General features: G+C 46.9%; 1 protein-coding gene across 8 annotated transcripts in view; it reads left to right on the plus strand.

The window, feature by feature from the left end:
• Positions 1-23730, plus strand: part of TRAF2 (TNF receptor associated factor 2) — a 1562837-nt gene that overhangs the window by 521256 nt on the left and 1017851 nt on the right. For all 8 annotated transcript variants that reach the window (XM_069609765.1, XM_069609762.1, XM_069609766.1 and 5 more), the window contains one exon: positions 6984-7196. In XM_069609765.1, coding sequence (XP_069465866.1) covers positions 6984-7196 — 213 coding nt within the window. The remainder of the gene's footprint in view (positions 1-6983; positions 7197-23730) is intronic.

Raw genomic sequence — 23730 nt, forward strand, 5'->3', positions numbered from 1 at the left:
CGATGTGTGAGACGACTTACCCCTCAGGACCTAAGAAGGCGCCGGGGGTCCTGTGGTGGGCGAGGAGGAGCCAGGCGGCGATTGCAGCAGAGCCTGCGGCGAGCAGGACGGGCCGGGTGTGGATAGTGTGCCGGAGGAGTTCAGAACTGAGTATAGAGCAACACACAGTACCCTGCTCCGCCGCTCCTGCGATTAGCTCGCCATGGCACTGCAGAAGGTGGGTGCTTGATCCTGTAATGGCCCGATCATCGGGTGCCTCCCCTGACTTTCGCTCGCCGGAGAGAGGGACTGGTCATCCTTGCCACTGTGCAATACTCCTTGCGAACACAGGATTGCAGCACAACTATAGACTACCGGTGGACTCCCGGGCCTCGCACCAAAGCACACTGAGGGGGTGAAGGATTGGCACTTGCAAGGCCTACAGCATACACAAGAGGCTGGAGTGGAGTTGGGCTGTTCCCCATTGAAGCCAGGAGGAGAGTGTAAAGAGGCACACTGGAACACTGTTTATTCTCGCAGGCACAGGGGTTGTTAGGGAGGGCACCCTCCTTGGGCAACTATCAGGGCACTTAATCTGACCCCTGGCAGTGGGGTGAGGCCCAGACTGTTGGACACAGAAGTTGTACGCCTAACATACCAGTGGGCCCCCCGGTGTCTGCTCCTCTTGGCACCGGGCAACCAGGGATCAGGCAGAGGTGGCTGGGAGTCACTGTCTTGGGGCGCTTACCAATACTGCGCCCCTCACCGCTACAAAGGGGCAGGGGAAGGTTTGACGGGAACCGGAGCACATGTGGCATTCCTGACCCACCCTGGAGACCTGTTAGCCCCAATACAGGTCTGGCGACACCATCAGCGGCGGTCTGCACAGGTGGCGACGAAAGGCCACTAGAGGCTGACGAGGACCTCAGGATGACTAAGGGAGCGGGGAAGAAGCAGGGACCTATGGACTCCTATACCAGTAGTGCTGCATCGGAGCCCGGGTCGGCGATGCCTGAGAGGACTGGCACGTCCGCCTCCATCACCACAGGGAAACAAGATGACCAGTTGCTACCAGCCATGCAAAGTGGGTTCCTTGCAGTCCATGTCAAGCTTGACAACATTGTGGCCACCATCGGATCCCTAAAATCCAAACTTGAGGAGGAGTCTGGTCGCTTAAATGAAGCAGAACATAGGATAAGCACTGTTGAGGAAACAGTAACACAACATGACCGGGATGTTACATTGCTCAAGGCTGAACTAAATAAGATCCGGGGGGGAAGTGCGACGACCTTGAATCAAGATCCAGACAAAATGACATCTGCATTGTCGGGGGTACCTCGGGCTGCAAGCAAGGGCCCTATGGAACCCTTCATATAGGGGCTGCTGAAGACCTTGTTTGGGGAGGATCAATTCTCCAGCTATTTCCTGGTTGAATGGGCACACCGCACCCTAGCGCCGGTCCCCAGACCCAGGGCCGCACTGCGTACGATAATAGCAAGGATCCTTAACTCCAGGGATAGGGATCACATCCTAAAATTATCAAGAGAGCGGGGGACATTACGTTATGAAGCTAACAATATTCACATCTACCCTGAATTTGCGGCTGGAGTACAAGCACAGAGAAGATCATACGATGCCGTCAAGAGGCTGTTGAGAGCCAGACAAATCCCATATATGCCCACATTTTCCCTGTGAAACTGAAAGTTCAGCACGGAGGAAGGGCGCACTTCTTTGAAAACCTAGATGATGCAACGGCATACATTGAGGGCCTGATTCATGGAAGTATTTTATAATGGCGCAAACCCATAGGAATATGTACTATAAATCAGGCCCTGAATCGTCAATTCCACTCCCCCCACCTGATAGGGGCATAGTCCCTGATAGACTTCCGGACTAGAGAATCGGACAAGATGGGAACGTGATATGATGATGGAGGAGGGGTGAAGACATGATATTGATTTGTACTATGCACAGGCAGGTGTACACATGAGTGGTCAATCTGGGATCAGGTAGATGGGTGGCAGGCTGACGAGCTGCTCGGAGCACAACCCCAGGAAGTCTCCAAGGTTTTATGGGTCGGCATCATCAAGTTGGGGTAGATGGTGAGGGCGGGGGGTGGGAGGAGCCGAATCAAAGGGGCTGTATGAATGTTAATGTTGGGGTTACAGGAAGTGGGGAGGCTGGTGTTCTGAAGAAAGTTGAGGGTTTTTTGAAAAATGACAGCCGTGGGGTGGCCTGGGCAGTGACAAACTTCAGAGCCAATTGAAAACGCTGGAGGTGCACATTAGCTTGATGCTAGACTTGTATGTCGGGTGTGACGATTGATTTAATGTCTTGGAATGTCTGCGGGTTAAACAATCCTATTAAGGCCAGAAAGATTGCAGCTTACTTGGCTAGGCATGCACCCAATATTGCAATGTTACAAGAACCCAATGCACTGAGCCCGGTTAACACTGGTTTTGCGCACAGCTGCGGTAAACAAAGATACTATACGACTTATTCATCCCAATCCAAAGGTGTTCTAATCATGATACATAGAACAATACCCTGAGGTGAAGCTGGACCCTGTGGGCAGATATGTAGTGGTAAAATGGACACTGGCTGGGTAAGTGGTCATGTTGGTAAATACTTATGGTCAGATTGTGGATGACCCTGATTTCTTTTCCCAGGTGGCTCAAATATTGTTGGTGATGGGGGACGACCCCATAGTTTTGTTAGGTAGGGACTTCAATGCGATTTTAGATGTGATTTTAGACCGAACGACCACCACCAGATGCGAACGAACCGCTGCAGCCAGAATGCTTAAACAGGTTATGAAGCAGCGATGTATGACGAAACCAGTACCACAGCTTACATGTCCATGATGCAATGTCAAGGATTGATCTCTGGCTGCTCTCTGCTGTTTGGGCACCCCAGGTGCGTGGTAGTAGGATTCGGGCTCGCACCCTTTCGGACCACTCTCCTGTAGTGATGACAAATGGGTTGGGAGCCTTACCGAGACCCCAACTGCAATGGAGAATGCCTAGCGAGGTGCTTACTGACAGCGTATTAGCGGAAGATCTCCCGGACAAAATTACAAGATTCTTTAAGGTGAATGAGGGCTTGGTCCCTGGGTATGCCACAATATGGGAGACATTTAAGGTCTGACTAAGGGGGACCATGATCTCAGTCACAATCGGGACACTAGAGAGTACCAGGCGAGAGCTAGCGGGAGTGGAAGACTAATTACAGAAGCTAGAGAACGCATATGCCATAAAATCAAACGAAGCAATACTCTTGGAGATAAAGGGTAACCTACTTAAGTTCTGAGACCTAGCCGATAAGGCGGTATGATACATAGCCAAACCGGTCCGGGCGAGGCGCTATGGGGAAGAGGACAGTCGTGGGAGTTTATTAACGAGAGTAATTAAGACTGAGAAGGGCATAGTGCCCATCACAGAGATATTGGGAGCTAACAACCACAGAGGCAATCGGCAGGGAATTCCTAGGGTATTATACTAAGTTATACGCGAATGCAGATAGGTGCACGATAGATGAAATTGAAAAATACTTAAACGAGATACATCTCCTGTGCCTCTCCCCAGAGAGTAGGATGGACCTGAACTCCCCTATAACTGCTGAAGAAATAAATAATGCGATAAAAATGCTTGCATCAGGCAAGGCTCCCGGTCCAGGCAGCTTAGGTATAGAATTATATAAGACCTATTCTGACATCCTGGCTGCAAGGTTATTGAAAGTATGGGAAAAGGCGATTGAAATAGAGAAGCTATCCACCACCTTAGTTGAGGCTATCACAGTATTGCCAAAGCCGGGCAAACCAATGAACAAGGTCTCTTCCTATAGACCACTGTCCTCAATTAACTGTGATGCTAAAATCTATGCTAAGGTCCTGGCAAACCGAACATTGACATACATGACTCACCTCATACATCCGGATCAGTCCGAATTTATCCTGGCTACATCTACAGCTCTGAATCTGAGACGTCTGTTTGCCATAATGGCCCAAATTGATCAACAGGCTCAGGTGGTGGCAGCGTCGCTTGACGCAGAGTAAGCGTTTGATTCAGTGTCCTGGAATTGTTTGTTGGAAGTACTTAGAAGATTGGGGTTTGGCATATATTATATTAAGTGTGTTAGGCTCCTTTACACTAACCCAAAAGCCATAATAAGAACTAATGGGACTCTTTCTAAAACATTCACAGTTAAAAGAGGGACAAGACAGGGATGTCCTTTCTTATCACTTTTGTTTGCACTCACAATAGAGCCACTGGCACAATGGGTCAGGGAACAGCACGCCCACAGAGGTATACACATAGCGGGGCCACTCCAGGTGATATCCTTATAATTTGGATGATACCTTACTGTTTATTATGAACCCATAGACACACTTGGGACCGATCATGGCAGAAGGGGCCATATTTTGCAGTTGTTCCGGTTACAGAATTAATGCTACTAAATCTGAATCGTTCTCATTGATGGACAGTACCGTAATGCCGACTGACCTTATGGGTCTCAAATGGGCCCCAACAAATTTTAAATACCTAGGAGTGCTTGACAGGCACTATATGAATTTAATCATGAAGAATATGCACACGATTTGGCTGTGAAGCTTGAACTTTGGGGGAAATCTCCAATGTCATTGCATGGCAGAATATCCCTTTTAAAAATGGTAGTAGTACCTAAGCTCCTGTATTATTTTACAAACATACCAGTGTGGCCGGGCAAAAAGTTATTTGTAAAACTCAGATCTATGGCAGTGCATTTTATATGAGGGAGTGGGGTGCCACCTATGAGTTGGGAGAAACTCAAAGGACCATGCAACAGGCCGCCCTGGATTTTGAATTATACTATCTGGTGGCCCAAGCACAATATGCAAGCTACTGGTACGCATTGACACCCAAACAGATGCACATCGACATGGCACGCTACGGGACTGCCCTGACAGACCTTAAAACGGTTATCTTGGATGACCAATATAAAGACTAGTTTGTGTATATGACCCAGTGCGCACTACGGTAGGGCATGGACTAGGCTGTTTAAGCGCTTAGAAATAGCGATCCTATATACTAGGACAATTGGACTCTGGAATTGCCCCTTCCTTCCCCCCACGTATGACGTAGACCTCCAAAAGACCTGAGACCCAGGTAAATAGATGGTGCTGGAAGACCTATTTCCGGTGGGCAGGTTTGTAACACAGGAGGAATTTAAAGAGAAACTGGGAACAAGTCTGATCCGGTTGTTGCAGTACGCCGTAAATGGCTGTCATTCCCACAGGAACCAGAAATATGTGACTGTATTGGGGAAGTGACCTCAAGTGTAAGACAGAGGGGAGAGGTAGCACGATTATACAGGGTGGTGTAGCAAGATCAGCCCACCAGGAGTACAGTTAAAGCCAAGGGGGAAGAACCCCTTGGCTTTCATCAATACTCAAGGGGGATTGAGTATTGATGATCTGAAGTGGCGTAGGTGCTGCCTCTTGACGAGGGAGGTTGCATTAAATTCAAGACTGAGGCTCATTCAAAGTTTTGAACCAGTTGCATTACAGTTCTCCGGCTAAGATGCCACACCACACTTCTTCCCAACCACTGAAGATGAATGCATGAAATGTGGACAGAGGGGTGCAGATTCGTATCCTATGTTTTGGGTTTGCCCGGTAGTGTCTCGTTTTTGGCAGTAGGTGGAGATGATGCTGAATGTCAAGATCGGCCTTCCTGGGAGACATTGGGATGGTTTCCACATTGAAATGTAACTGTTCAACATATCGTATATTGTGGCAAAGAAATGTATTCTACTTAAGTGGAAGTCGAAAAATGCACCCACACCCACTGAATGGTTAAAAGAACTGACGTTTGTAAATAAATAAGATGAGGGATATGCCATGACTGTGCCGCCTGTGAACAGACCAAGGGACATATGGGAACTTTTTCGGTCATACCTTGATACAACCTCAGCAGAGACTTGATTTAAAGCCTTTTGTAATGCGAGACGTGTTATCTGTACTGAAAATACATGTATTCCAATGTTTGAAATTTTGGGGTTACGCGACCCGGCTCAATCTGTCACCCCACCGGCTTAAATAAAGGTTTAAGAAAATATATATTTGGCCATGCCCACTGATCATGGCTAAAGGCCATGGCTAGTGCTGGTTACTGTTGTAATGTGATTAGTGATGTCATCTGTGATGCCATCATTGTGATCATAGGCTGCGCAACAGAGAGCAAATTTAAGGTAGCTTAAGCTGAATTTCAGGGATATTTTTGTATCACGTTCTCACCTTAATTTCCCTGCAACTAACGTGTTTTCCTTGAAAATAAATATTTTGCTTTGTTGTGTTTTCCTGCCCAGATTCGACTTGAGAAATCAGTTGCTCCACATTTGAAATGTGTTAATCAATAGGTTTGAATAAATCCACTACCTTTGTTATAAATCACTTTTCCAAAACATGTTTCAGAATGTTATCTTGTTCCTTTTTCAGGCGGCCTAACCAAGTAAAAAATCACATAATCACAATTTTATTTTAAGCAAACTGCAGACGCAAGCAGTGGTAAAAATAAATCTATTGAAACCAAACTGTTCAGCTAGAACAGAGTCTCATTTCACTCGCATGCATTTGCTGAAGGTGTTTGTATCAACTCCTTCTGTTGGAGGACGAGATTCACCAGACTAGTTTAGTTTATTAAGAGAAAATGAATGTGCAGCATTGCATGGCACCCAGACTGCCCTTAGGAGACTGTAACAGGTTTTCTGTCGCTATTTTGACTGAAACAGTAGAAACATTTGGGTAAGAGTATTTATTTAATGTCTATTCCAAATGTTGAAAATCTATTTTTGTGTTCATGTTTAATGCTGGTACAAAGGATTTTACACCCCAATGTGAATGTTGTCTACTCCGCTCACCAGATGTACATATTGTTTTGAGTCTGATTTGGTGACTTAAAAATGATATTTGATTTTCTGGCTGTGGGATGAGTATTTTCTTACAGGTTATTTTTATTTTATTTTAGGAATCCTGGGGTTTCTTTGGTTCACATGGCAGCAGCGAACCCTTTGCCTCCAGGATCATTGAATTCAAATAAGCCTGGATTTGCAAAGGAGATCTTGGGGACTGTGTTGGAGGGAAAGTACATCTGCTCAGACTGTCGGAATATACTACGTAAGCCTTATCAAGCACAGTGTGGGCACCGCTACTGTTCGTACTGCCTGAAGAGACTTATAAGGTGACTGTTGCTAGAATCTCCACCTAAGGTTTTGTTTCACCAAGTTATTTTTTTGCTTTGATATTTGTGTGATGCCAGTTACACATTACATCTGAAATAGCTTTATAGTATTGTAAACCATTAGCCTTACTCTCCTGCCTTTTACGATGCCATCTGTGGCCACTTCATGAACTTCACAGCGTGCAATCTTAGTACCTTGACTAGTTTACTATTAAAATGGTACGCTGTGCTTGCTATTTAAGTTCAGTGATCAGTTAGTCCGTACGCTTTCCAAAGTGCTGTACACATGGTCATTGCTAGATATTTCACCATGGCTGATGCACTGGTTGAGTTCAGTTTATCTTATAGATATAAAATATTATTGACGATGTTTACATTATTATTCTTCAAGTTTGTGTTGACAATCCATAATGTTTTAAATACCTTCTAGATGTCGCTAAGGCTTCTTCAGAGACATTCCCAAACACAGAAAGTTAATGTCACATTGGTATGTTTGTATGACACCAGATGGCCTTTGGAGCCGAAAGTAGCTCCTTGTGGCTTTTGGTGTCAAGCTAACCAGGCTCCCCAGATAAGGTCTGACCTTATGCACGCTAACATCTTCTAAAATTAAATACCCTATCACATATAGTGTGTGTGAAATTCTAGACGTACAAATCTTTATCACATCGGAGTACCATTCATTAACACACTTGCATTACTTGCATACACACAAACAGACACATTCACCTTTTGTGGCTTGGACAGACTTGGCACAGTGCACAGAGGTTCTCCACAGTCCCTGCTTTGTTGGGCCTCCCACCCACACAAATCACAAAAATATGGTCTTTAGAAAATCCAGTTTGGGCACGTGTGTGAGGAGGTTGGGTTCGGAGTTCCTTGGATCTAGGATTCTTGCACCTGCCATGTCCTTTCATTGTACCAGGTCTACTCTTCCTTGTTGCCACACTGCAAGCTCATTCTTCACGACTTTTGATGTGGGTTTTCCCCGTAGCCGCAGTTCACTGCCAAGCTACTCATTAGACTCTCCTTCAAACTCCACCTTCCATACACTTCCTTCCTGATTTAACCCAACCTCCTCCTTCACTCTGCCTCCTTTCTGATGTAACCCAAGCTGCTCCACCTACTGTAGTTTTTCTCATTGCTTTACAACTCTTTCCCCACACTTTCCGCAAAAAAAGCTGTGAGCTGCCTTTAATTGTCCTCAGGGTAACAGATTGCAACTGTTGGCAGAGCATGGATTCTTTATAATGGGTCCACTGTACTTCCTTCCTGCCTATGCAGAGGCATTGGGCTCACAGAGATGGAGTCTATATCAGGTAGAACAATCATCTTGGCTTCTGGTTTAATACATGAGCCTCTTCTCTCAGCTGGCCTGCAGTTGCTTTCCTCTTTGAATGTTTGGGGTGAGTTTCTCTTTCTAGTACCGATAATTCATGAATACCCCACTTCATGAATTATCCCCTGCAGGCTGGAGAACACTTCTGTTACCCTTCTGTCATTGTTGATGTTTTGGTGTATTCCAGGGTCCACAGATCTTGCGGAGGTCAGGTCCGCAGATCCAAGGAATTGCAAAATCAATCTGATGACTAATTTCCAATTTCTGATGCTTCTGAGCGGTTTAGCTGGCAACAGCCAGAGTACCATTTCCCTTTTTTCTATTAACAGAGAAAGTAATGTGTGCTTGTAGCATTGATATGTATTTGCTTGCAAAGTATATTAAAATTCTTCAGCATGGGGTCTGGCATGGATTCACATGCTCATGAACATTCCCCGTCGTCAGGCTGGGAATCCTCGGTAAAGAAAAAATCAGTATCAATTTCGTTTCTGATCTGTCTTTCTTAGTAGTAACCAATCACTGATCTCTGGGTCATACTGCCCCCAGCCAATGACTGCCTTCTCCCTAAGCCCCGCCTCTGGCAGCCATCCTCAGATTTTTACCGCACGCTCAAGTGTTGGGAGTCCTCGTGTTTAGCTCTCGAGTTTTTTACTGCGTTTTCATGCTTTTTCAGGAGGATTTCTCATTTTTTTGGTTTAATCGAGCCTCAAGCTCCACCGTTTCTACTTCCGATAACGGGGACCCGTTTCGGAATTCTTCTACGCCCCTCAAGGGTGAAGTTTTCGTCGAGTTTACACTTCTTGGAGGATTCCAGAAGATCTGCGGCCTACCTCAACGGACATGGCCCAGGACAAGGGGAGCTCGACGCCCGGATCCAAGCTGTTCATGAACTGCCCTGGATGCGGATTATATAAAGTTTTCAAGGAGGACGAGCATTCGCGATGCCTCTACTGCCTCCATGGGGACAAGACGCACGTGGAGAAGGAACGCACCAAACAAGATCGTCGTTCCCGCCCCGCCACCTGGCTGGAGAAGGGCACAGCAAGTGAGAAGGAGAAGAAGAAGTCTGAGCGGGCTTCTAAGTCCTTTGAGGGCGCCCCGGCGACGGGGGCCCAACAGAAGGCCAAGCAACGCGAGTCCGCGGGCTCCGGGAGCGCCGAAAGATCGGGCTCTTCGGTTGCCAAGCAGGGCACTACTTCCCCAGCACATTCGACCACGAGCCAGCGCTCTGGTTCGGGGAAGCGGAAGTCCGAGAACCCGGGTAGGCCGCTGGAGCGGACCCGGTCGATCTCGAAGGGGGAGCGAGGCGCTGACCCTCCCCCCAAGGCGAAGGCCCAGGACGCACCTAAGGTCGTGAGGGCTTTGATCCACCAAGCTAAGGCCTCTACCGAAGTGGTCGCTGCGACCCTGGCGGAGCCGGCTGAGACTATGCCAATGGAAACGGCCTCTGGGCCCAGAGTATCCCTGCCGCCGCGGAGGGAATCCTCTTTCCAGCCCATCGCTAAGACCCCCGTGAAGCCCCCGGCTGAAAAAGAGGGGGGGGGGGGCGGTGGCCATTACAGACTCGGAATCAGCCTCTGAGGAGGAACTGGTGGAGACCAAGAAGGGCCTCAACGAAAGGTCCATAGGCCTCAACGAGAGGTTCAGAAACCTCAACGAGAGGTTCGAGAAGGTTCGAACCCAGGGGACGGTCCCTGCTGACGTGATCGAAGATAGCGACGACGAACAGGGCCCAATGGAGCGGCCATCCCGTCCGTCGCAGCCATTGCCCGAGCCCCAGGATAGCTTGGCGGCCATTTTGTTGGCAATCCAATCCTTATGTACCGAGATAAGGATGAGATTACCACGCACCCCGACGGAGCAGCCAGAACCAGGCCCGTCGGGAAGCCCTCCGAACAAGCGGAGGAGAGTCCACCCCGCTCCGCCCTTCGTGCCTGCGAGACCGGTGGACCCCTCATCCCCCTCACCGGGAGAGGATACGGCGACAGATACGGTGACAGGGATGGACGATGATGGCGGCGATGACACAGCGGACATCCCGTCGTCACCCCCCCATGCGGGCGTCCCCAGCCAGCGAGGTTGGCTCTTTCCACACCATGATAACCAGGGCATCCGAGCTCTTCCAGCTCTGCCCTGAAGAACAGAAAAAGGAGGGGTTTCTGTACCAACGACGAGAGGCTAAGAGGAAGACGGTCCTCGCGGTGCCTTTACTCGACACCTGGGACGAGGAGCTTGCTGTCCTCAAGAACCCTGCCACGACACCCGCCAAGAGGGACAGGTACGAGAAGTACCGAGTGCCTCAGGGTCCAGCCCACGCCGGACTCGATCATCTTGGCAGCGGCTAAGAAGAAGGCAGCGGGCACGGCGGTTTCAACTTCCACTTCCCCGCCGGACAGCGAGGGCAAGAAGTTGGACTCTATGGGACGACGAGTCATCTCGGCGGCGACGACGATTAAGGCAGCCAATGCCTTAGCGATCGTGGCCCGCTACGACAGGGAGCTCTGGTTCAAGATAGCTCCCCTGCTAGATTTCCTGCCTGATGACAAAAGGGCGGAGGCCCTAGAAATTCTGCAGGAGGGCGAGGTGGCGTCGGATCACGCCATAACGGTGGCGACGGACATTGCCGATACCGGATTTCGCCAACTGGGCAATGGAGTTTGCCTCCGACGACGACGGGGATGGCTCAAGGCGACAGACTTTCGCCAGGACGTCCAGACCAGAGTGTTGGACATGCCGTTCGACGGCAACAACCTCTTTGGTAAGGCGGTGGATGAGTCTCTACAGGCCATCAAGACCGACTCGGAGATGGCCCGGGCCCTTGGGGTGCTTCAGAAGCGACAGCCCTTTCAGAGCCCCGGAGGCAGACAGGGTGCCTCCAAAGGATCCAGCAGTGGCTCCTCCGCTTAACGCCAGACGGCCCGCTCCTCTTCCCAGGAGGCCTACAGAGGTCGCGGCAAGCAAGGGGTTCCCGCCTCGTCGCCAAGGAAGCCAGGGCGGCAAAGCCGCTTCCAAGCAAGACTGACCAGACCGGGTTGTCGTGCCCCCACCGAAGCACCCCGGTGGGAGGCCGGCTGACGAAGTTCGTTAGAGTGTGGGAGTCCATCTCCACCGATCGTTGGGTGTTGGACACCCTGGCCAACGGGCACTCGCTGGAATTCCTAAAGAAGTGCCCTCGCATTCCTCCCGTGGCCAGGAAGGAGAATCACGTCCCTCAACTGCTGTTGGAAGTAAAGGCGATGCTCAAAAAAGGTGCCATCGAGCTCGTCCCCAGGAGGCTCCCGGGCTCCGGAGTGTACTCAAGGTACTTCCTCGTCAGAAAGAAGACAGGCGGTTGGCGCCCCATCCTGGACCTGCGTCGGTTAAACAAATACATCAAGGCACAGAAATTCAGGATGGTCACCTTCCAGCACGTGCTGGGACAGCTGGAGGAAGGCGACTTCCTATCGTCGTTGGACCTGGAGGATGCTTACTTCCACATCCCCATTCTAAAAAGGCACAGGAAGTTCCTCAGGTTCGTGGTTCAGGGATGCCACTACCAATTCAGAGCCCTACTGTTCGGATTAAAGTTGGCACCCAGGGTTTTCACCAAGTGCCTGGCACCAGTGGCAGCGCGGCTGCGCCTGCAGGGGATCCACGTCTACCCCTACCTGGACGACTGGCTAATCCGGGCAAGGTCAAGGGAACTCGCCGTCGATCATACGGCGAGGACCGTCTGGTTGCTCACGGAGCTGGGGTTCGCCATCAACTACCCCAAATCCCACCTGGTTCCATCGCAAGTAGCACTGTTTTTGGGAGCGAAGCTCGATACAGTGCAGCAATTGGCCTCCCCTTCAGAGGAGAGGACCAAGACCATCCTGGGCAAGGTGCAGCGCCTGTTAGCCACTGAGGTGGCCAGGGTGAGGTCCATCAAGTCCCTTCTCGGGATGATGTCCTCATGCATCTACCTTGTGCCCCTTTGCAGACTTTGGATGCGTCCGCTACAGAAGTTCGACGCTGGTTTCAGGTTAGAGGCTGCTTCGAGGACAGGATCCCCGGTGTTTCAAGAGACGGTGACTACGGACGCTTCTCTGGAGGGTTGGGGGGCCGGAGATCTCCACGCAAGAGGCCTTTGGCTCCCGGAGGAGAGGTCTCTTCACATCAACATCTTGGAGCTCCGAGCAGTGTTCTGGGCGCTCAAGTTGTTCCTCCCGTCCCTCAAGGACAAAGTGGTGAGGATCTTCACAGACAACACCACCACGATGTTCTACATACGGAAGCAGGGGGGCACCAGATCCCCAGCCCTATCCAAGGAGGCCCAGGATCTGTGGCACTGGGCCGTCGCCCAGGGGATGTTTCTGGTTCCCTTCCACCTGGCAGGAATAAAAAACACCATCACAGACTCACTCAGCAGGGAGCTGCGCTCATGCCACGAGTGGGAACTGCGCCAGGATCAAGTGGATCTACTCTTCCAACGATGGGCAAACCCCAGATCGACCTGTTCGCGACGGTGACGAACTCCAAGTCCCAGAGGTTCGCCAGCAGGTTCCCACAGCCGAGGAGCATGGGCGATGCTTTCTCGTTCCCTTGGGACGGCCTGTTGCTATACGCGTTCCCTCATTTGCCGTTGCTGCTCCACCTCATCAAGCAGCTCAAGAAGTCCAGGTGCAGGATGATCCTCGTCGCACCGGCGTGGCCGAGGAAGGTCTGGTTCCCGGACCTTCTGGACTTGTCAACGTCCCACCAGTCAGGCTGCCGGCGGACGTGGATTTTCTCTCCAGAGAAGGAGTCGCCATTCTGCACCACGACCCACAGTCGCTGAACGTGCAGGTCTGACTCCTTCAGCACGAGAGTTTGGAGGGTACGATATCCCGGCTGATTGCAGAGAGGTTCTTGCAAAGGCCAGGGCGTCCTCAACTCTCAAGTGTTAATGTCATAAATGGAAGAGGTTCTCTGTCTGGTGCCGTGCACAGAAGATTAACCCTCTGCTAATTACGGCCCCTCAAGTGCTGCCATACCTGTTGTCGCTGGCCAAGGCTGGACTGGCTCACGCCTCCATAAAAATACATCTGGCTGCCATCTCCCAATATACCGGGACGACGGGACGGGCGTCCTTCTGGTCTCATTGCCTGGTGAAGGAATTTATGAAGGGACTATTCCGATCATTCCCGCCGGTGAAGGCTCCTGCCCCGGCGTGGGAGCTTAATGTGGTGCTGACCAGGCTCATGGGGGCCCCATTCGAGCCTATGCATTCGGCGCCTTTGAAGTTCCTGTCATGGAAGACAGCGTTCCTCGTGGCCATCACCTCTGCACGACGAGTGGGAGAGATTCAGGCCCTATCTTGCAAGCCTCCATACTTGACTTTTCATGACACGAGGGTGGTGCTGAGGACGCACCCCTCCTTCATGCTCAAGATGCCGTCGGACTTCCACCTCAACGAGCCCTTGGTGTTACCAGTTTTCTTTCCTTCGACGCCGGCCGAGAGGACTTTGCACTCGCTGAATGTAGCTAGAGCGCTGAAGTTCTACGTGGGCCCCACGAAGAGTTTTCGGAAGACGTCACAACTTTGGGTCTGTGAATCAAGGGAAGGCTCCCTCGAAGATTTCCATTTCCAGATGGCTCTCCGGCTGCATCATGCATTGTCACCGGTTGGCAAACCGACCGCTGCCCGGCTGTCCGAGAGCCCATTCGACCAGAGCGATCGCTGCTACCACGGCGTTCCTGTCTGGTGTGCCCCTGCTGGACATCTGCAGGGCTGCTACGTGGAGGTCGACGCACACCTTCACAAGATTCTACTGCGTCAATCGGGACTCCAGGGAGGAGTCCAGGGTGAGCCAAGCAGTGCTGCGCAACCTGTTCGCTTAAGGTGAGCCTGGTGAGGAGGTAAGAGATGCTTAATGTTGAGTTGTTGTATTGCTTAATGTTGAGCCTGTTGCCACCTCCCGTGGTTGTGCATGTGTATACTGCTATGCTTTTATTCATGAGCATGTGAATCCATGCCAGACCCCATGCTGGAGAAGGAACAAGTTACTTACCTGTAACTGTTGTTCTCCAGCATGGGTCTGGCATGGATTCACATGTGAACCCTCCCACCTACCCCTCTGCGGCTCTTCACTTGGTCATACTGCCACTTGGCGTGCCACCAAATCTGAGGATGGCTGCCAGAGGCGGGGCTTAGGGAGAGGGCAGTCATTGGCTGGGGGCAGTATGACCCAGAGATCAGTGATTGGTTACTACTAAGAAAGACAGATCAGAAACGAAACTGATACTGATTTTTTTTTTACCGAGGATTCCCAGTCCGACGACGGGGAATGTTCATGAGCATGTGAATACATGCCAGACCCATGCTGGAGAACAACAGTTACAGGTAAGTAACTTGTTCCGTCCCTGACAAAATGGCAAATCCAATGTCAATTCGTGAGACCTTCCAGCCATTTAATTTGTGGAGAGGTGGTACATTGGAGGTTATGATGAGAGAGAGGTTTCCCTACTGTTCTTGTAACCTACAATAGCAACTTCTATATGCCTAATTCCTAGTGGCCACTTTTCCGGCTGAATGCAATGATATCCCTGGGAAGGGTACAGGATGGGAGCTCTGGGCAGTACGGATTAAAAGAAATGGATGGGAACAAAGCCGGGGACACCAACACAAGTACCCTCCCATACACACACCCATTTTCCACAGCCAATCATTCTGCAAATATTCAACAATATTTAAAAGTTACATGCAAGGATGGAGGGTTGAGCATCTGAAAGAAAGGGTACTACTGATCAGGTGTTAACTGGTCATTATGATGAGTAACTGCTTCTTACTCCTACATCCCATCACATTTCTGTACAATCAAAGGTGACTACATAGCAATTAGATGTAGGAAGTAATGACATATTAAGGGGAACAATTAAAATGTTCCTGAGAAGTGCATGACCAAGCGTTGCGTCCGATCCTGTACTTCTGTCAAGATCACAGTCCTTCCAAAACCCAGGATGGGTGGATCATGTACAGGTTTTTAAATCCCTGAAAGTGGTAAAAGAGGCTGAAAGGGACAGAACCGACATTTTTGGCTTTACCAATTGAACATGAATGCCTCTAGGAAGTAAGTAGCAGTGTGCAATGTACAAGACCCACCACAAAACTCAGTCTATTTACACTCCTGGATATTTTCCACTGTAGACTACAAATACACGAGTCGTAGATAGAATATCTTTTAGTCCCTTCCTGGTAAAACTTAAAAGCGTTCTGTGGGCAGGATAGGAAAAACATTTTGGAGATTAATCTCCTAGCTTCCATGACATTCATACAGAGTGCTGAAAAGAATTTTAATGGAGTTAAACCTTTATGTTGTGAAAAGTCAGAAAAGGCTCAGAGCCAGAATCTGGCTAACTCATTGTGCTCAAGTAATTGAAACCATGACTATTACCTTCCAAGTCAGTAGCCTCAAATCTGCAGAAGCTAAAAGCACTATAGGTTTGCAAACTAGCATGACCAGACAATATTTAGATCCCTCAAAGGTCTGAGAGGTCTCAAGAAAGAAAAAGATGAAACCTTTCCAAATGCCTTTTCACTCGGGTTCTGGAACATGACATTTTTGGGTCCGACATCAAGATAGGCTGTAAAGAGATGTGTAGGCTCAATAAGAATTCACCTTCAGGTCGATGATGCCAGGTGGGAGGAAAACGGATAAGATACTATTCAAAATGACTCAGAGAGGACACATTCTTTTTTCCAAGACCACTGGCAGAATCTTGTCCATTTGCTTTGGTACTGAGATCAAGTTGAGTACATTCTCAATGTTTTGATAATACACTAATTGATCGAGGGGTGAAAAATATTTACTTGATGAGACTAAATGTTGTTAACCTTTGGGAGCTGGTTAGATGTAAGACCTGTATGATGGTCAGAGTACCAAAATCTCTTTGCAAACATGGATGCTTGGAGAATCATCTGACATGTGTAGTGTCCCAGCTTTTGGATCTCTCTGGGTGCTAGAGGAAGAGGAAGGAAGGCCTAAAGGCATGGACCCTTGCAAGGATAAAGAAGAGCATTCACCAGGTACTAAAGTATCAGCCCCTTCCTGGATGCATAAAGTGCATAAAGTGGTCATTGCTGATTACTCTTTGTGGCTAAGAGATCTATTATGGGTTGAGCCAGAGACTGGAATATCAGGTCCAGCAAGGAATGTTCAGGTTTGCACCCCAGGGGAGCATGGGAAAGGCAACTCAATGAGTCCACTCTGGTATTTGCTCATCTTGTGAGGGAATGCATATTGTCCTGAAAAGCCCGATTTCATTGCAAAATGGCTTGTCGGCACAGACGTTTTGGAACTTGTTTTCCCCTTCTTGTTTACATAAGCATAGCCATACTGTTGTTCATTAAATTCAGCATAATACCAAGGCTATGGGACACAAAGAATAGTCTTCAGTTATTGAAAATGGATTGGGTGCCTTGGTAGCCCGGAGGGTGCCAAGGCGCACATAAATTTTGTACCTTGATGTTTCCCATGATTTTGCCCCACATATCAAAGTGGGTGTCCGTCGTTTCTGATAACTGCTGATGGCAACCCTGGTGGGCAGATCTTCCTCTTCTATCTGCTAGAGAAGGTCCTCCTTCATTCGTGAGGATGTAGAGAAATTGTGGTACTGAGTCATGGACTCCTAGTCCCTGAAAGAGGCCAGCTGAAGTTGGTTTTGTATCATGCACAAACGTAAGTAATGGATTACTAGCACTCCCACGAAATTAACCTCAAATCCCATTGGAAAAGGGGATGCAGCTTTTGAGTGAGTTGCTAGTTGCATCTGGTTGAAAGTGAATTGTGAGAGGGTTGTCGAAAAGATGATTCTGCAGAGACCTGGTATTGCACATTCTTTCCCATTCACTGATTAAATGTACCTCGAAGCTGCATAGCTAACAGGTTCCTATTTTTTTCGGGTCAGAAATTCCATATGGAGCGCTCAGCTGCCCCAGATTGCCTCTCTGAAATGCTGCTGGATGTAGGTTATGGTGGTTTCCGAATAATTTAGGTCTTAATCTTCAGCAGAGCTGTACTTGTTTGTTTCACCGGCTACAAACTGTATTAAAACAGACAACTCATTGTAAATTCAATCATTTCACATTTTTTTGGGAATCACTTTAGCAAACAGAGTAAAGCATTTTAATACAATTCACATTTATCCTAAAATGTAATCTGATTTTGGTATCATTAGAACTTTTTTAAACACCTCACTTTTATGCAAAAACAAATGGTCTTTAAACACATTTTAAAGCTGAGCAAATCTTGTGCAACTTTCTGTTCTGATTAAAGACAATATTAACATGGTAATGTATCTTGAACAAGGTGAACATAGAGGATCCTTTTATGGAGAGGTTATATATAATGCATTATGCCGATCAACTTCCGCTATCGCAAAAGTATACGTTTGCGTATGTTTTAGTCCTGACTCCCATCTCGTCGAACAAGCAGCATCTTAAAACTGGCATAACATTGGCAATGTTGAGAGGATGATAAAGAGAAAACACCTTTTGGTAGCATGACAGGCACATCGGGATGGAGAGATTGGAGAAATGTTCTTACAGCCTCATCAGATACTCAAGTAGCTGCATCCTGAAACATGTTGGATCACTTTAGGATTTGCAGAGAGCTGGCTATGAATAGCAGCTTGCTCTCTTAAGAGAGGATTGTGTGCAAGCCTAATCCTTAAGCAACCTGTCACATACATTGAAGATTTAGAAATAAGCCATAGTGTGCCTGCTACATATAGTCAGGTTTTGTAGACCGTGAAAATACGAAAGCATTTGGGAAGGGAGAGCAGAATGCCATACTTGTAATTCACACCACAATGTCAGAGAATCTTCTTTTTTTTAATTGGTTTTTCAAACAAATAACCAAATGTAAAATCAACTAAAATCAACTTACCCCCTCCTAAAACGTTGCCCCCACCTTATTTCCCTTCCAGCCCATTTCCCTTGTCTCCTCTCCCTAGTACACTGGACGATTAAGCTTTCAAACATTTTACAGAATGTCCAAAATTTGTAGATTCTGCGGGCAATATTGTTCCATATAGTCTCCATGTAAAAATCCGATGAGAACTTGGCTTGTTCCCCTTGAATCAAATGAGTAACGCATTCCAATGACACGAAATTCCAAAGGTTATAATACCAGTATTTTTTTTTCCAACACAATTTATTAAGTTTACAATAAAAAAACCAATAAGAACCGTACATTAAGTACACAATGTCTCACCAGTCTTTGACGTGTGGTGGATCCACAGATTTCCAATTCCTAGCCAAAACCAGGAAGGCTGCTAACTGAAGAATATAAAAAGCTTTCCTCTTATGTTTAGGCCATAATACATTATTTGGTTGTGCCATACCTAACCGGATTTCTCTCTGTTTTGAAAGCAAACATTTCCTTATATTCCCATTCACTTCCCTCCAATATTGACTCAACTTAGGACAAGCCCACCAAACATGTAGCCAATCCCCTCTCTCCCCACATCCCCGCCAACAAAGAGCTGAAGCCGACGGGGCAATCTTGTGTAGGCGTTCACGGGTGTAATGCCATTGGAATATTAGTTTAAACCAGAATTCCCCAATCTGTATAGATCTAGTCATTTTTGGGATAGCCAACTAAAACCAGATCCATGCATCATTTGTTGGTGTCAAACCCACCTTCTTAGCCCAGGCCAGTTGTTAAGTGTGGTTGCCAGGGCTTCATCTATTAGTAACTTATAAAGTTTAGAAATCAGATGTGTGTCTCCCGTGCTCGAGCTCAAAAATTGCTCGAAAGGGGTGAGTTTCCTTAAAGCCGCACACTTATTAGATGGAGCCATCAGTCAATGTTGAACCTAAAAGTATTTAAATTGCGAACTCTCCTGAAGAGCAAGTTCGTCTTTGCAAAGAGCAAAGGACTTAATGTCTTGCCCCAAAAACATATCTCGAAATTGAATACAGCCAACAGTTTTCCATTCAGAGAAATAGTTTACTGGGAGACCTGCAGTAAATTGTGGGTTCACGAATAAATGTGTGAAAGGAGAGGGAAATTAGGTAATGTGATGTTACTTAATCGCCTGATCCCCGATATCTTCCACTAGTCTGGTAATATTACTTTGGTGTATTCTGAGGTCTATCTATCTTAGGGAGCCATAGTTTATCTCCTATCCTAGACCCCACTATGGAACCATCTCTTGTTGGAGTCGCACCCAAACCATTTCTTTATCACTCACAGCTTTGCTGCATGGTAATATTCCCTAAGATTAGGGAGTCCTACTTCTCCCCTGTTTCGGGGGGAGCATTAACGTTTTCAATGCCACCCGGGCTGGCTTGTTATTCCTTATAAACTTTGATATTATTTTGTGAAGTGTATGGAAAAAGGCAGTCGGAACTCGAATCGGAAGGGCTGGGAAGAGACATAATACTTTGGGTAAGATTACCATTTTAATAGAGTTTATCCAACCTAACCATTAGACACTAAGCGACAACCATGATTGGAATAGCTTCTGAATCACCATCAATAACGGCTGGAAGTTGGCAAAGCATAGTTTCCCCAGTTAGTGTGTAATATTTACTCCCAAGACCCTAATGTCGTCTGGGTTCCAACAGAGCTGTGATGCTTCCATTGCTTTAGGCAGTTCAATTTGTGTAAGTCCGAGTTTTACCATTTCAGATTTTATGATATTAATTTTGAGGCCGGCTATGCTGCTGAAATTTTTTTATTGGGCCAGTGCCGCCGGTAAAGTGTCTCTCCGGTTAGAAAGCACAAGCAAGATGTCATCTGCATGTGCCACCAACTTGTGCTCATCCCCCTCAAATGATATGCCTTGTATAGTGTCTGAGTGGCGAATTTGCGACAATAAGGGTTCTAGATGTAGTGCATAAAGAAAAGGTGATGGGGACACCCCTGTTTCGTTCCTCTACAGAGGGAGACTTGCGGGGACAGCTTATCGTTTATCAACAATCTGGCTTAGGTGTTTACGTAATTGGCACGTACCATCGCCAAAAATCTAGGACCAAAACCCATGGCAGTTAAAGTGTTGAACATAAAAAGATAATTTGACATGATCAAATGCTTTTTCAGCATCTAATGAAACCAATATGGCTTTGTCCTTTTTTGGGCCACTTTTTCAATTAGATGGCAAATTCAGTGACTATTATCATGGGTCTGTCTTTTTTTTAATGTTTTTTTTTTTTGCTATTTATATAGCGCTCTTTCACCCAAGGCATCATGGCGCTTAAAACAACCAGTAACAAGACAGATGTAAGAAATCAGGGGTAAATGTGTGAGGCAGAATTTACCTGAAAAGGAAAGTTTTCAAATTTAGTTTGAAAGATATTAAATCCTCGATTTTCCTCAACCTTTCCAGCAATGAATTCCAAAGCCTAGGCCCTGCAACTGAGAAAGCTCGGCTTCCCAATCGTTCTTTCTTATATTTAGGTATCCGTAGCAAAGCTGCATTTGAGGATCTCGGAGAACGAGCCGCGGGATATCTGTTCAGTTTTTCTTGGATGGCTAAGCATCCCTTCCCACCTAAGGCACGGTGCATAATACACAGTGCCAGATTGTCTGGCCTTAATTATTCCTGTTCCAACAGGTATGTGTGTAACCAGGCGCACTGCAGCGTTTTGTAGCACTTGCAGGCGCTGGATGAGGAAAGAAGGTTGCGCCAAGTAGATGGCGTTACAGTAGTCCAAGCTCCCATTTACACAAGCTGCCACAATTTGTGCGTGAAATATTTTTGGAATAAAGGGGAGAACTTTGTTTAGTTGTTTGCCTTTTATAAATCCACACTGATCTGGGTGTATGAGATTAGGCGTAATCGTATCCAGTCGTTTAGCAAGAATGTTTGTGTATATATTTGCATCTGTATTAATGAGGACAATCTGACGGTATGACACACATTTTAGTGGCTTTTTCTCTGGTTTCGGGCTAAAAATTATTTTGGCCTCTTCCATTGAATTTGATATTTTCCCCGTTTTAGCAAAAGAGCTATAGAGGTCCGTTAGTATCGGGACAAGAATTGCTTGAAATATTTGATAGAATGAGGCGACATACCCGTCAGGGCCTGGCAATTTATTTATAGGAAGATTGGCTATTACTTGGCAGACCTCTTCCCGGGGGTATATCATTATGTACGATTGCTCTATCTACTTCCACATTTTTTTCCAAAGGGGTAGCTAACAAATATTTCTCTTGTAGGGCTTGGTCTGGAGATTCTGATTTATAGAAGGTTGTATAAAATGCCTGAAATTGAGCCATCATTTCCTCCGTCGAGGTTACTGTCTTTCCTGATATATCTTCCACCCCTTGAATTGTTTGAGCTGCCATTTTCTGTTTAAGTTGTCTAGCTAAAAATGTGTCTACTTTATTAACTTTTATATATCAGTCAGTCAGTCAAAAAGTTTATTTCGGATTCAAAATCCATAAAACACATAAAACCAAGCAGTACATTCAAATACAAAAATTCCTTCCCTTGGGAACCAACACAGAAACCCACATTATACATCTCAAGAACAGGCCTATGATAAATACAGTATAAAATAGCATATAATAATTACGACACCAAAATATAAAACAGATCCAATATAATTTAAATAGCCTCACTCATTACAACTCTATAGGGCTTGACTGCATCACTCACCCTGTAACCTCATTAGCCCCTTTCTAAAATATGTTGCTCTTTTCAGAAAGGTGAGTAGTGCCCATGCAGCTAAAACAGAATCTGCACTCGGAAGGAATATAATATCCTCTCTATAGTGGCAAATCTTAGCCTTCCTGAGGACTGGGATTAGTGTTACTCTCCGGATCCCAGTATACCCCGGGCAGAACAATAAGAAATGCACCAAATCTTTGTTATTATGACCAAACACATGGCATCCAGCAGAATCTGGATAGCCTTTCCAGTTTGTTGTGTTTCGCAGGAGCAGACTATCAAACCTCGCCCTTGTGATTAGCCAGCGATCTTTTATGGAGGAGCCCCAAATTAAATAGGATTGAATCTCATTGGGCCGGCTAATCATTGCATGCCCTTTAGCAGAATTACTTTCATACTCTGAGAGCATTCTCTTCCCGGCAAACACTTTGCACAAGACATTATTATAACTGCTCATCTCTGTTTTTGATAAAAGGACAACTGGAGGAGAAAGAGCACTTAAATTAGCCTCACCTATGGCTTTGTCATCATCAATACGTTTATTCGGAAACAAATTTCCATAAACAACAATACAAGATAAAATACAATACAAAATACATGACATAAAAAAAACACATTAGATAAAAAATGGCAGAACTTTAAAAGTGCATGTGCGAATGGCGATTAAAATCCTCCAAGGGAATGCCTGAATAGTCATTAGATTGTCAATATTCAGTCAGATTTTGAGAGATGATTTTAGTTCTCTTGTGCCAGGCCTTTCTCAAATAGTCCACCGAGCCCCATGCCACTGGCAACGTGGCAGCTGAGAGTAAATAGCAAAGGGCTGGTCTGGCTTGGGACAATCCAGCTGACCTCAGTAGTGGCAAAAGTGTTTTCCTCCTTATGTCCATATATGTTGGACAAAACAACACAAAGTGCAGAAGGTCCTCCACGGGGTACTGGCAGCAAGGACAAGCCTGAGGTTGAGCATTGTGAGACCAGTTTTTTTGTACGGGCCCCCAGCCATAAACAGTCAAATCGTGCTCTTGTAAGTGCCCAACGGTCATAAGGTTTATTACTAACAAGTATGGCTGGATAGTGTCTGCGATAGTTAAAACAACATGCCTTCTATTAGCACAAGTGCCTAGTGCAACAGACTCTCTGTTTGACTCAAGAATGGATTCATACAATTGCTTGTGGGCCCTTACAACACAGAAAGGCTGGAGGGCAGATGAGGCTAGCACAGTTTAACTGATTCACACATTTCTAAACATAAATGAGCCACAGTATTTTCTTGGCAGCTGGACTTCTTACCAATGCAGTTTTGATTTTATGTGAAACAATGGCTTTCTGATTTGACCATAACGCCAGCCAATGCGCAAGGGGGGCCAGCAACCATTCATCACCAATGTGGGGGCACCCTAGTTCCAAATGGGTGCCATAATTTGGCGCTGACTGCGGAAGCCCAAGTAGTTTTTTAAAGAAACTATTCTCAACTTTTCCAATGCTTGGAATCTTTTCAATGGCCCACAGTGCAGCCCATAGTTAGTGGCTGTTTTGGTTTGTGCCCTGTAGACTTCAAGGATAAGCTTGAGT

Source organism: Ambystoma mexicanum, chromosome 8 (genome assembly GCF_040938575.1).
Source record: "Ambystoma mexicanum isolate Mex_15411 chromosome 8, UKY_AmexF1_1, whole genome shotgun sequence".
Lineage (NCBI taxonomy): Eukaryota > Metazoa > Chordata > Amphibia > Caudata > Ambystomatidae > Ambystoma > Ambystoma mexicanum.